Consider the following 14,455-nt stretch of genomic DNA (forward strand, 5'->3'; position numbering starts at 1 on the left):
AACTGCACAATCTGGCACAGTTTATTGCTCTTATAGTGTAATTGGTACCACGTGTTGTCCAAAACATTTTTTTAAATGGAACTTTGTCACTGGCATCAGTTTATTTAGTAAAAATCACATGTAAATATGGTGGATAGAAAGCATTCAGTCATAGTTCTCGCAGTAACACAATTTCTTGAAGGCAACATGACTGAGGAGAGTCTTCTGCCTTCTTTGTTAGGCTGCTACTCATAATTCCACGCCCCTCTGAGTTGAAGCCACGCCCCCAAGCAAAATCAGGGCCAAAAGTCTGAAACTGAAAAAAACTGATCTGAAACTGAAAAACTGATCTGAAACTGAAAAACTGATCTGAAACTGAAAAAGAAGATTGGAAGCTGTAAAAAAAAATAAGTTTTGAATCTGAAAACATGAAATGTGGAACTAAAAACAAATATAAAAGTGAAAAATGAAAATTTATAATTTATTCAAAATAATTCCAGAGTTTAATCTAAATTTTATTCAAACTGAAAGAAAAATTGGTACACTTATTTTTAGTTTGAATGCATGGTTTTATTTTTTCAAGTTTTAGACCAAAACTTAAATTTTCAATTTCAAGCTTTAGTTTTTCAACTATATATATATATATATATATATATATATATATATATATATATTTTTCAAATTAACAAAACATTTGGCCCTGATTTAGCTCCATACATACCCCTCTGACACTGGTTAGTTGCGCCACTGCATGAATGGTAGAGGTTCTCATCTCGATGAAATCCAACATGTCCGAAATGTGAATGAAAACCCCTGCAGAACTGCCAAGGAAACCCTGTTTTAGCGTGGAGCATGCGCAGAGTACTTGACCTGGCCTCAACTTCAGTCCAACTACAATTTCAAAGTGGCGCCACCATACATTTTGCATTGAGACCAACTTATCACAAGAAACGTATATACAGTGAGTTGTACAATGCCATTACATGTTTTTTGTTTTGTTTAATTGAAAATCAAAGTAAGATGAGAAATTTCAAGTTCTCGTTTTTACAGTATAGCTATTTAATCAATTTACCCCTGGAGATACCTTCACAGCTGGCGAAGTCGAGCTAACAAACTAGCAGGCAATCGGTCATCTACCAAGCTAAAAATATATATAATTACGCTGTGCACATACAAATAAAGATCAGTATATGCATCATAAAGGGCCTCTGATAAAATATAGACAGTTGATAATTCAAAAGCGGTAGCTATTTAATCAACTTACCTCAGAAGTTACTCAATGGCCAGCAATGGAAATGTATGGTGTCCAACACTGTAGAATGGATGTTTGGAACTATGCAAGGCTGCATACCAACAGAGTCCAATGGGAGTGTCACCACTCTGTCTTTCTCTATCACTCTGGAGAGAGGTAGCATTGTACAAGTTGGCCACCTGTGCAGAATATAGGGTTGTGGCAGAGACATTTGGTGTCAGTAAGACAACCGTTCACCACTGTGTATATGAGGTGTGCAGGGCCATACCATTCAAGCTGTTGAAATAATTCATCAATTTACCCGACGTGTCTGAGGCACAGGCTATAGCACACTGTAACTCCACTACGCACCTTGTACCACAAGTGTACGGCGCCCTGGATGGGGCCCATATCCCGATCCTTCCCCCACCCGATGGATACCGGGACTATAGTCATGTGACTTACATGTTCGCTACCTCACAACTTATTTGGCAAAGCTGTTTCCATCTCCCATTTTTCACATTAACTATTTTTCGAAAAAAGCAAAAGCTACCTCAAGCGAGCGTAAGTTTTTTGTTTGTTTGTTTTTTTCGAATTTTTCCATTTCCATCAACTTTTCTAATGCGATACGTAAAAATACGTTGATGGAAACATGACTATTGTTGTCCTCCAGGAAACATGGTGTAAAGGTTCTTCCAGTGGTTGTCCAATAGGCTACAGAGAAAATATTGACCCATCCACCAAATTATTAAAAGGAGCCACACAGGGGAGAGAATCAGGAGGAATGATAATTTGGTATAAATCTGAACATACTGATACAATATATATGATACAATAGAATTAATCGAAAGAGGTGAATTTATATCTGGATAAAAAATAAAAAAATAAACTTAATTTGAAGTCACTTTGGAAAAAAGCGTCAGCTAAATGACATGTAATGTAATGCAAAACAACGTTTTTTCTGACCATCCAAATGTAGTTACAGGATATTAGGATATTTATGAATGGATTAGTTTTTATAAAGAAGAAAAATGTAAGTAAACACAATGTTAAATAAACTAAGGTGTGATTGTGCGTAAAAGGGGGCGTTGGCTACAACGTTTTGTATGTATCCAAAATGCTTCCCTGCATAGGAGTTTATTAATGATATCACCACCCCTGGATGGGGGTGTGATTTTTTTGATTCCCCAGAACCTCAGTGATGCAGGGGAGCCATGATTGGCCTGCTTGTTGCCTCGCCATGGCATATGTTAAGTTCTGGGTACACTGAAAAAACTGATTCTGACCCCTTGTAAATGTTACATGTTTTAGTCTGGTTTATTTAATAGATTTTAATGTGTTATTAAATCCTACTTATTTTTTTTAATTAATTTTCAAAAGCACTGCCCTTGTTTAAAACAAGTTCATTTCAGTCAGTTAAAAGTAATTAGAAAAAAATATGTAAAATTTAATTTCCACATACTATCTGGTCTGCGCATGTGCAGACACATCCGCCACTTTGTTCTGAAGGCGCGGATTGTACGTTATCCACTCGTTAGTAGCTCCTTGAATGCTGTATCCATAGCTCTGCATTTTCGGTAAGTAAGCAATTTATAATCATTGGTGTGTTATATTTTTTACTTGAACAGGTTTCTGTTAACACTAGCCAATGCTATCAGTTTGTGTTTTGATAAATTAACATTTGCTAAGTTAGAGCGACTAGCTTAGTTGTGTAGTAAGTTAACTGTAACAGATGTATCTTAACATTTTAAGCTAACTTTATAGCTCTCTAGTTAAATGCATGGTGAATTCAGTGTTTGTCTTGTTAGACTTATTTGTTAGTTTGTGGACATTGAATAAACAGGTTGACTAATGTTAATTTACAGTTTAATTGTAGCTTCACCTTCCCTGCTGTCTGGGGTTGTAGACTAGCTAGCCTACTTTATTCCTAACTTGCTGTAAGCATGTTTTCTAATCATGTCAGTGTGTTAACATAAAGACAAAATACACCTGTGAAATCATGTTGGTAAAAGGTGCTTAATGTGCCCTAACAGCAATCATTTATGCTTCTACATAATGGCAGCCCTAGGTAGGTGCATGCCTGAATTACTGTTAGCCTAATTCAAAACACAACAAGGAGTGGCAGACACAGCAACAGCAATTTCAGGCTAAGAGCAGATTTCATAAAAGCAAAAATAATCATCACATGATGATGACAATGAGGAAACAATAAATAAAAGTCGTGGGTTTGTGTAAGCAAACCTTGATATTGTGGGTGTTTAATATTAACATTTAAGTTATTCTCAGGTCCTTCCCTTTACCGTTTCTTTGAAGGTATCTATTTTTTTGACACCCGTATTCCGCGAAGACCCGCCCCTACTCTGCCTCTGATTAGCTCCGACTGTGACATCCCTTTTCTTGCCTAAACCTAACCAACCAAAACAACGAAGGCAATGAACACTAGCCAATCAGAGGCAGGTCTTCGCAGGAATACAGGTAAGAAAAAAAAAAAAAAGCTTCTCTTCACTGCGTGGTAGCAGCTAGCCTTGGACTGTTTCTGACTCGCTTGAAACGTAAAGGTGAGGTTGAAAGTATATCTTCCAAAGTAGAGGCATGCAAATGCTTCATAACTAACTACATACCTGCAAACTAGTCGCTTTTCGGCGAAAATCGCTGTTTTGAATGGAAAAATGTTATCCACGTGAATCGTGTAGATCCGAAGAGTTTTTTTTTTTTTTGGGGACGTGAGTGAGAGGGGAGACCCGGTGCTAACGGTGCCTTAACGACCATTATCTACTGGACCGAATAGCAACGCGGATTTCGGTTCCTTATTTAGGTGCTACTTCAATGGTGGTGGTGGTGGTGGTGTCACCTTTTTCAGACCTTCTGAGTTTGCAGGTATATAACTAGCAGCAGCTTTGCAGATGACAGAAGAGGTCTAGCAGAGCACGACCACAGCCTATAGTCTAGTTAAAAGACCAGTTAAGGTTCTGAAGTGTTAGGCAGAAGACAACAGGGATAAGAATGTTGGTTTAGCTAGCAGGTTAATTTTGTTTAACTTTGTTTCTGCTCTAAACACTAAGACTTATTAAGTCGCTTACACTAATACTTTTAGTATAGAAGTGGAACATGAAAAATACTGAAACATAAATCTGTTTTCTACTTAATTCACACAATTTCCATAAACTTCATTCTCCCCCTGTCTTTACATGAAATGTCCTGTCTGTCTGCTCGTAGCATCTACTAAAGCTTTGAAAGCATTCATTTCGGATGTAATTTCTACATGCTCCAAAGTAATTTATAATCAGAGAAATAACACACTTGCAAGAAAATAGTCCAGGAGTAAATAAATTGATAAATAAAATAAACTTTCCTGGAAATGAATTACATGTCTGTCTGTCCACTTCCACCCTCTTAATCTGCCATTTGTTGCATATTTTTTTATAGTAATAATAAGGTACTATTAAAATGTGGACTTGGACACAAATTAGTTGGTAGTGATCTGATTTGAGTCATGGGCAAGTTTGTAATTATTGGACAATTACTTTTTTTCCCTCAACATGCTTAAGATTTATCTTTTTAATTCCTGCTCATTTTTATTTCTATTGCAGGTCTTTCTCATATCTGATATATCTGATCTTGGTGTGATGTGGAACAGAACCTAACTCTTTGGGGAGCTCATATTGTTTTGGTAAGTGCATTTAACAAACAAACAAACTCTCAACAGCTATACTGATCACAGCAGTACTGTTAAGAATAAATGTTCTGTGTGGTATTAGTTTTTTCTTTATTGGGGGGTGGGGTGGGGTGGGGGGGGGGGTAATAAAAAGGAATAATTCATAGAGAAGAGCTATTGCTGAAAAAAGTACCAGTACACACTTAATCTTTTGAGTAAAATTTCTGTTTTCTTAATGTGAGATTCATTGGCTTCCCAAACTATGAGTTACATTAAACACATACATTTAGTTTTCTTTACAGTGCATGGCTTTATGTAATCAAAGTTGATGCAGATCATCCTGGTGTGACTGTAAAACACCATCACTAATGTTTGATTTTTGTCCTCTTTTCTCTCTTTGTGGTTTGTCTAGTTTATGTGGCAGTGTAAAGACTGTGGTGCGGAAGTGTCTAGGCGATCAGAAATTCTTAAACATTACAGACTACAACATAGTCATTTTGGGCGTGGCCATCATATTAAGTGTATATACCCTGAGCCAAGTGCTGCAATTGATGAATTGCTAGAAGAATTTCAGTATTTATTGAGCACAGCATCTTTGTGTAGTACAAGAAATGTGATACATGACACACTTAATAGTTACAAACTGCAAGTTGACCAGTCAGTCATTGAAGAACTTGCATCTGCTCTGTGTACATCTAATCCTGTGTATAAGTCAATTGGTAAAGGTTGTCCTTTGGCAACATCCTTTAAGCGCAAAAAATACTACAAAGACAATTTTCAAGTTGTGGAACCCATAGAATATATCTTGGATGACAAAAGTAAAAGAACGCTGCAGTATGTTCCACTATTAAAGTTTTTACAGCAGCTTTTTACTAATGATCACATTCTTAACAAAGCATTAGATAGTCACCTCATATCAGAGGGCAGAGGAGAAGAAGTGATATATGAGTCTTTTCGAGATGGTTTGTTTTTCAAGGATAACCATTTTTTGTCAGGAGGTGAGTTGCGAGTGTTATTGAATTTATATGTTGATGATTTTGAAATTTGTAATCCACTTGGCACATCTCGCAAAAAGCACAAGATCTGTGGTGTTTACTGGAATCTCAGCAATTTACCACCAGGTTGTCATTCTTCGTTGTCTTCAATTTATTTGGCCTTACTCTGCAGATCTGAAGATGTGAGGAAATATGGCTATGAAAGGGTCCTAGAGCCCTTGTTGAGGGATCTTGCCATTTTGGAAAGTCAAGGTATTTTTATTGCACAGCTTGGAGATTTTGTTAAAGGCGCAATACAGTGTGTCATAGCAGACAATTTGGGAGCACATGGAATTGCTGGATTTATTGAAAGTTTTGCAGGTGAATACATTTGCCGCTTTTGTGTGGCAAGAAAGTCTGAAATTCAGGAGAGGGAAGTGAGTTCTGGTACGTTTACTCTCCGAAGCAAAGAGATGCATGAAATGCATGTCAGGTCAGCACAGGACAATGCACAACCTTGTTACGGTGTTAAAAGGAAGTGTGTTTTCTCTGCATATCTTTCTCATTTCAATGTCTGCACCGGCTACCCTCCAGATGTTGCACATGACATCTTTGAAGGCATATTACCCGTTGAGTTGGCGCACTGCCTCAGCTTGTTAATTTCAAAAAAGTATTTCACACTTGACAAACTCAATGAGTCTATTCAGAAATTTCCTTACAAGTGGACAGACAAAAGTAACCGTCCTCATGCAATTCCCAGGACATTCATGCTGAAGAAAAGTATTGGAGGAAATGCTCATGAAAATTGGAGTCTTTTGCGATTGCTTCCACTTTTGGTTGGACAGTTGGTGCCCCCAGATGAACCAGCCTGGCAGGTCATTTTGGACCTTAAAGATATCGTTGAGCTAGTTGTTACACCAGTGCACACAACACAATCCATTGCTTTCCTTGAAGCCAGGATTTGTGACCATAGATATAGGTTACAAGAGGTGTTTCCGGGTTTAAAGCTGTTGCCGAAACATCATTTTGTGGAACATTATCCACAGATGATCAGATTTTTTGGTCCACTAGTTGGGTTGTGGACAATGAGGTTTGAGGCAAAACACAGTTTTTTTAAGCAAGTTGTCCGTCACACACGCTGCTTTAAAAACATACTCTTGTCCCTGGCGGTGAAGCATCAGTTCATGATGGCATATCACTTGGCGTCAACCACAACCGAAACATCTAGCTTGACTGTCTCAGCTGTTTCAACTGTCTCTGTTGACATTTTGCATCAGGATGTGCAGAAGGTTCTGCAGTTGAAATACCCTGATATTACTCACATTCAGCTCACAAAGAATGCGTCTGTTAATGGAGTTAACTACAGAGAAGGTATGGTTGTTGTTCACGGCTCTGCTGGTGGCTTGCTAGAGTTTGCAGAGGTTATCCAGATGGTTGTAGTGGAGAAGAGCTTGAGCTTTATTGTTAAAGAGCTGGGTGCATGGTATAGGGAGCATTTTAGGGCATTTGAGTTATGTCCCACTTCACTAGTCTCCCTCATTCAACATGGTGCCTTGTTGGACCAGTACCCCATGGCAGATTACATGATTGGAGGCCGGCGAATGGTGACACTTAAAAGATTCATACAGATACAAGGTTGTATTATGGTAGTTTGTGTTGTGTTCATACGCTGCATGAGTTGATACACTATTTCTTACAGGAGGACTAATTTTGTTTTTAGTAAAGTTAGAAAGAATTTTCTGAGGGAAATTATCCAGTCATCTGACATCTCCCTGTACTAAATTACCCTCATGTTGCCATTTATTATAGAAATGTGCATGTTAAGGAAAACATTTGTGACTAACATAATACAAATGAATGTTCAAATCTGTCTGTTTAAATATATCATGTTCAAAGGAAGAACTACCACACAACCACAAATAAAGAAAAAATATCTATGTTTTTCATTCCACACAAATAAAGTAATGGTAAAAATGAATAGTGTTTACAACTGCAGAATAACATTACAGATTAAAATTGTGTGGTAGTATGTTCCTGCTCTAATTCGGTTCATGAAAAGTTATACTTAAGTAACAATAGTACCAGATGGTGATTTAACATTTTTTTTGTCTTCTTTAACAATTAGATTGAAGAATGGCACAGTGTCTGAAGTTGAGAGTCATTGTGGACGACGATGACTATAGAAGACTTGATCTCCATTCAGGAATGCCAGAAACTTTGACAGAGTTACACGATACAATTCGCCAAGAATTTGGAATTGAAAGAGACTTTCGTATTCAGTTCATGGATCCTGACTTCAATAATGAATTCATGAACATTACATCAGTACAAGACATACAGGACAGAAGTACAATCAAGTTGGTGTACATGGCAACCTTAACTCTAACCCCCATAACTGATGTGGTTTTGAGTCCAACTTCTTTAATGGAGAATGCTCCCAGCACTTCTGGATCATCTGGAGCACCAGTGAGCAGCCAAACATCTCCCATTGTTTCCTCATCGGCCTCATTGTCCTCAACAGACTCGGATAACACCATCATTCTGCCACATTCAGACAATGAATTGAGAGCACGTGCATGGCCACGTGAATTCCCCATTCCTCGCTTTCCATACAATGTAGAGGTGCAGCTTCAACGTGGAAATGAGCGCTTCAGAGAAACTGGCACTCAACTGAAGATCACTCCGGGGTTGAAGTCTGACATCTTACAGAAGCTAGCTGAGGAGATCTTCCAGTATACAGCATATCCACAAAATTACCAAATAGATGAGGTAGCAGGGGCACTCATCAAAAAAATTTCCCTGTTTGAAGGAACCATCTGCCACTGGTTACTATGGCTGGATGATTAGCCTAAAATATAAAATGGCTAATTACAGAACGAAGATGCGAAACATTGGCTATCCAGAAGTGATTGTAAATGCTTTGAAAAACAAACGTAGTGATGAAAGCCTCCCAGCCAAAAATGTAAAGAAGCCTAAAAAGGCTGAAGTCAACTTTTTTCCTTCACACCCTGCTGGCGAATCGGATGAAAGTTTAGAAAATGTCAGGCTTGAACTGTTGAACGATGTCAAACAAAGAAACAGTGCACTGTGTATAAAACAGAAGATGTCAAAAACATTCTCCTACAGAAGAAAAGAGGTGGTACAGGAAAATCCAGCTGCCGGAGAGTTTAAAGCCAGGTGGCCTGCACTTTTTCATATTGATGAGGTAAGTGCATGCTTGCCTTTTTTTCCCCAGTGTGCTTCTTCGCATTATACGATCTTGGTTTGTAACTGCTGAAACCTAAATAAATTCGGGGGAAAAATTTCCCCCAGTTATTGATAATTTACTAAAATAATTAATTTTGACCACTTTAACTGTATCTGTCTGCTGTTTGCTGCTGAGAAGGTAGTGTACAGTGACTTTATCAGAGATTGTCTGATGAAAACAGCTTCCTGCTGCTGGAATTGGGGTTTTCACATTGCACTTAGACATTTGACCCATTGTAAATTTGAAAAAAAATATTAGCAAGGCTTAAATAAGTTTTGATTTCCATTACCTTTGATTAATAGCAATACATTTGACTAATTATTGTCTTGAATAATGAGGTCAAAAGTATCCTTTAATCATACAGTAGCTACAAAATATTACACCAATGGCTGAACACAGTGCTCTTTATCTTCTGTTATTTTTTTCTTGTTTATAACAGATAAATGCTGAATTCCAGCGCATAACAACAATCCCACTTGAAACAACCTTCATGGTGCAGTTGGACAGCCATTTACCCCAGCTGACATCAGTTTTCCAGAAGAAGGGATGTGTTTCTGGCCAGAAACTAGCCACACATCTGGCGATCTTGCAAGAGGTAAACATGTGTATACATTGCAGTAGAACATATATACACTGTGGAGCAACTTCATGAAATGTACCTGTTTCGTACCATATTGAGCCTTTGAAGACTTCAAGAGCAGCCTTGATTATATGTAAGAGGCAAGGTTCCTAAGTCCCGGCTCAAGAATAAAGGTGACCAGGCTGCTCTCTGTCTCGGGCCTTCCATGTATGCACATGGATGGGCAGGGAGGTGCTCTCCCTGCCTTATGGCTTTCCACGTAGGCACTTGTCTGATGTTTGTCTTAATTCTGGTTCAACCATATAAAGCACTTTGTAACTGTGTTTTGAAAAGTGCTGTATAAATAAATAGAGACACATTTCTAAGGACTGATGATGCCTTAATGAGGCAATAGTGGCATACAGGTTAGAGAAGCAGGTTTGTGACTGGAAATGTGCCAATTAAATATCCAGGTGGGGAAAGTGAAAGAGTACCACCTGCCTTGAGCAAGACACTTAATCCTCAGTAGCCTGCAGATCCGACTGGTTGGAAAAGCAGCTTCTAGGTGTTAACTGTGAAGAAGAGAGCATTGCTCTCAGTGAAACTTCCCTGAATAAGTAGAAGTTACAATAGTGCTATCGCCCTACACAATCAGACCTGACATTTTATCAAAATTAAGTCACAATTCACTAACATTCATTAGCAAAATGGGGCAGTCCATTTACATTTTGTATAATAAAGTCATTGTGTATATATTTTTTGAGGTTACCACATGTTGGAAATATTCTACAATTTCAAGATTTTTTTTTAAATAATTGATGTATTTAGGAATATTTTAATAATTGTTATCCTTTTAAACAGGCGACGAGTGATGTCAATCTTAAAAGGGCAGCAGTCCTAAAGGCACTTTGCATCTACCTTGGCGAGGATGTTGGACATCTCATTCGGGAATATAAGGCAAGTCATAGTAATTGCATTTGTCAGTCACATGTACTGTCTTGTATTATAGAAAATGTTTTAAGATCCTAAGGTCACTAACCCACTAGTTATTAGAAGAAAATGACTTTCACAATGTGATTTAAAGGGACACTCACCAAAAACGAAAACAAACCTGATGCATAACCAAATAAGTGTGTTGACACCACAACAATGGCAACTGTAATCCTGTCAATGTCTACATGCTGTCGTCTTTTGGGGTCTAGAGCTATGATAGTGTGGAAGCCTGCTGTTTATTTAAATGAACTACTACAAAACTTGAAAAATGCTCTAGCCACTAAAACGTGTCACTACAGAGGATCAGAAGGATCATACTGGTGTTTTGTATGTTTTAAGCGGTTGATGACAAAGGCATTAACATTACCGCTGACCATTTGCCAAAGTATCAATTTTAGAAAATTAATTTTTACCTTTTATAAGTAGCCATAAGGTTGAGAATATTTGTATAAAAATCAACAACTTGCTGCACAGTGTTGCAAGCAGGTACCATTTTCTAAACACACCCTGGTGCATTCAAGAACTCTTGACATCCAATAATAATTAAACAAACACTGACAAACTTTGTGTTGAGGAAGTTAAATCCAGAAGAGTAAAACAACATGGATGTTGTCATAGGATAATGTAAATTTAGCTGTGTCTGGAGATTTTCATTAATTGGCTAAAACATTTAAAACTATTAGTTTGGTTCTTGAAATGATATGTCTGGCTTTATTCATTATTTTTATTATTGTTCAATTAAAAGACCAAAACCATCCATGTGTTAGTCCATCTATCAATCCGTTCTGACTTCTGGGTCTCAGCTCCAAGCCCATTGGTTCCTACTGAATATTAAATATTTTCCACAATACAATAAAAACAAAAATCTGTGATTTGGTCATTCACATGAACCTTTATTTAACTGACAAAAGTACAAAAAAGATTTTTAATAGTTTTACTGACCAGCATAAATGTATTTTGTAAATATAAAGAAATTTAGAATTTTATGTCATGAAAATCTATTACATAAATATGTTTTCTTTTTTCCCCTATTTTCTTCAAATATACAGGACATTGAAGGAGATGACATCCAGAGAGACCTGCAGAAATCCACCATGGGCATATATGTCATCAACAAGGAGGGTGGAGAAATTGGAGCTCATGATGACATTGGCATTTATGTTGAAGGAGTAATCATTCTGGACAACATTGGATCTGTAGCCCAAGCATGTGCAATGATGCTGGGAGTCATGTATGTACTGAACATGGCTTACCCCAAAGAGCTGAAATACTTTTATGAATTCATTCAGAAAGTGCTCTTGCAAATGGATGGTGAAAGGCTTTCCCCCAAAGTCCTTGGACTAAAGAACAAAATCATTGCTGGACTGTAGGATTTCTTCAGCCGCTCTTGTGAACCTTGCTAAGCTGCATTGTTATTTCTGGTTTGGGAGGTGATAGAAAACATTTAGTATGATGTGAAATGCAGCCCCAGAAGGTGTTTCGAACTGAAGTGAATGGTGGACTGTAATATTCACACAGCCACTGGTGTGAACATTTAAAACTGTACGATGGATTTTGTGGAATATTCACCTGAAATAAAAATTGCAATCCTGGAAATAAGAGCACAAAATTCATCCATCCATCCACTACCGCCATATGAATATTAGAAGTTAAGCGCCTTGAGAGAAACAGTTGGTGGTGGTTGTGCCATTAAACCATTGCATAAGAAGAGGACACAACGAGATGTTAAAAGAGCTCTGGTCAAGTTCAAACGATGGAGAACCATGTGGAAAACATGGTGGAATTATGACATTTCTGTTAGTTTCATGTATTAATGTGAGGAAGGTTACAGCCTCCTTTGTTTTCATTTGCCACTATTTTTATTATTCTCGGAGGAACTTAAGCTTCAGTGGACATTTACGTCACGTTTCATGTACATCATGATGTATTCAGTAAGTCTGTTTTCATATTGCTACACCAATGTACGTGTTTGCAGTTTATTGTAATCTCACATCGGGTCCTCAGTGTTTGCCGTCTTCCAGCTATTCTGCTACATTTGTTGTTTTTTTGTTATGAATGGTACATTGTTTTTTATAATGGTTGATAGTACATTTTGTTATAAGATAGCAATGTAAGAAATTGTTACCACTGAGTTACATTGCTGGCACTTTTGTTTGGGAGAGAGTAAATCTGTTGGATCTCGTGGTCTTGGATCAAGAAAATAAAGTAAGAGTTGACAATATTTGGTTTGCTTTATTTGTCTGAATATTAATGAAAGTTAAAATAGTATAATAGATAAAATAAATTGATTAAACTTAATTTTAGTATGAAGAAATTAAACAATTAAATTGATCTGAATGCACATAATTAATTTTAGTATACTGAACACAAAAAACATTGTAATTTCTACTCAAAATAGTTTAGCTAAAATATATATATATATAATTAATCTAAAATTAGTACAAGAAAATTAGTAAACTTAATTAACAAAATATAAGTACACTCAACTTATAAAATATATCTGGATTTAGATAAATTTATTTCGTGCAACCACTTACCATAATAAAATTAAGTAAATTCAACATAACATTTTTTTCAGTGTACGAAAAGCTGTCTTATGTTCAGATATACTTAGTTTGAGTTGACGGTTGTGTGTGACCTTAGTCACACACAACCGTCAACTCCTTAGTCACACACAACACCCAGCTACACTCCAGCAGCAGGAAGAATGAAAAACGTTATTCGCAAGCATTGGCATGTTCTGAAGAGTGACCCGACACTCAAAGACATCTGCGCCAATCCGCCCAGGTTTATATTTAGGTGTGCCCACAACATTCATCGATTGGTACATTCAGACATGACCAACCCACACTCGACCACTTGGCTCCCCAACCCACCCCTGGCTTTCTATAAATGTGGTAACTGTGCGCAATGCTCTAACTCGAGCAATGCGAAGGAATTCTCACATCCCCACACTAGCAAGAAATACTCCATCTCTTCATTTATTAATTGCAACAGTACACATGTAGAGTGTCTAAAGTGTCCCTGTGGACTGGCCTATATAGGCCAAACAAAATGTCAACTGAAACTAAGTACAACCCCAAATCAGAAAAAGTTGGGACAGTATGGAAAACACAAATAAAAAAAGAAAGTAGTGATTTCTAAATGTACTTTGACTTGTATTTCATTACAGACAATGTGAACACAAAATATTTCATGATTTGTCTGGTCAAGTTAATTTCATTTGTAAATACACATCCTTTCCTGTCATTCAGACCTGCAACACATTCCAAAAAAGGTTGGGAAGGGAGCAATTTAGGGCTAGTAATCAGGTAAATTGGTTAAATAATGATGTGATTTGAAACAGGTGATGTCAACAGGTGATTGTAATTATGATTTGGTACAAAAGCAGCATCCAAGAAAGGTCTAGTCCTTTAGGAGCAAAGATGGGCCGAGGATCGCCAGTTTGCCAACAAATATGTGAGAAAATTATTGAAATGTTTAAAAACAATATTCCTCAAAGAAAGATAGGAAGACATTTGCTTATTTCACCTTCAACAGTGCATAACATAATTAAAAGATTCAAGGAATGTGGAGGAATTTCAGTGCGTAAAGGACAAGGGCGCAAGCCTAAGCTGAACAACCGTGCTCTCCGATCCCTCAGGCGGCACTGCATCAAGAATCATCATTCATCTATAAGCGATATCACCACATGGGCTCAGGACTACTTTGGCAAACCTTTGTCAAGTACCACAATACGTAGTTACATCCACAAATGCCAGCTAAAACTGTACTGTGCCAAAAGGAAGCTCTAAGTTAACAGTGTCCAGAAGCGTCG

At 37.4% G+C, this 14,455-nt stretch overlaps 1 protein-coding gene across 1 annotated transcript; it reads left to right on the forward strand.

Annotated features, from left to right (window-relative positions):
• The first annotated feature begins 8,759 nt into the window (after positions 1–8,759).
• LOC118493917 lies at positions 8,760–12,206 on the forward strand. The gene is made up of 5 exons (XM_035995781.1): positions 8,760–9,044; positions 9,526–9,681; positions 9,812–9,925; positions 10,507–10,602; positions 11,688–12,206. Exons 1-5 carry the CDS (start codon positions 8,943–8,945, stop codon positions 12,006–12,008), a joined length of 789 nt encoding a protein of 262 aa, XP_035851674.1. The 5' UTR covers positions 8,760–8,942; the 3' UTR covers positions 12,009–12,206.
• The last annotated feature ends 2,249 nt before the right edge of the window (positions 12,207–14,455 follow it).

Source organism: Sander lucioperca, chromosome 19 (assembly GCF_008315115.2).
Source record: "Sander lucioperca isolate FBNREF2018 chromosome 19, SLUC_FBN_1.2, whole genome shotgun sequence".
In the NCBI taxonomy this organism is placed as follows: Eukaryota; Metazoa; Chordata; class Actinopteri; order Perciformes; family Percidae; genus Sander; species Sander lucioperca.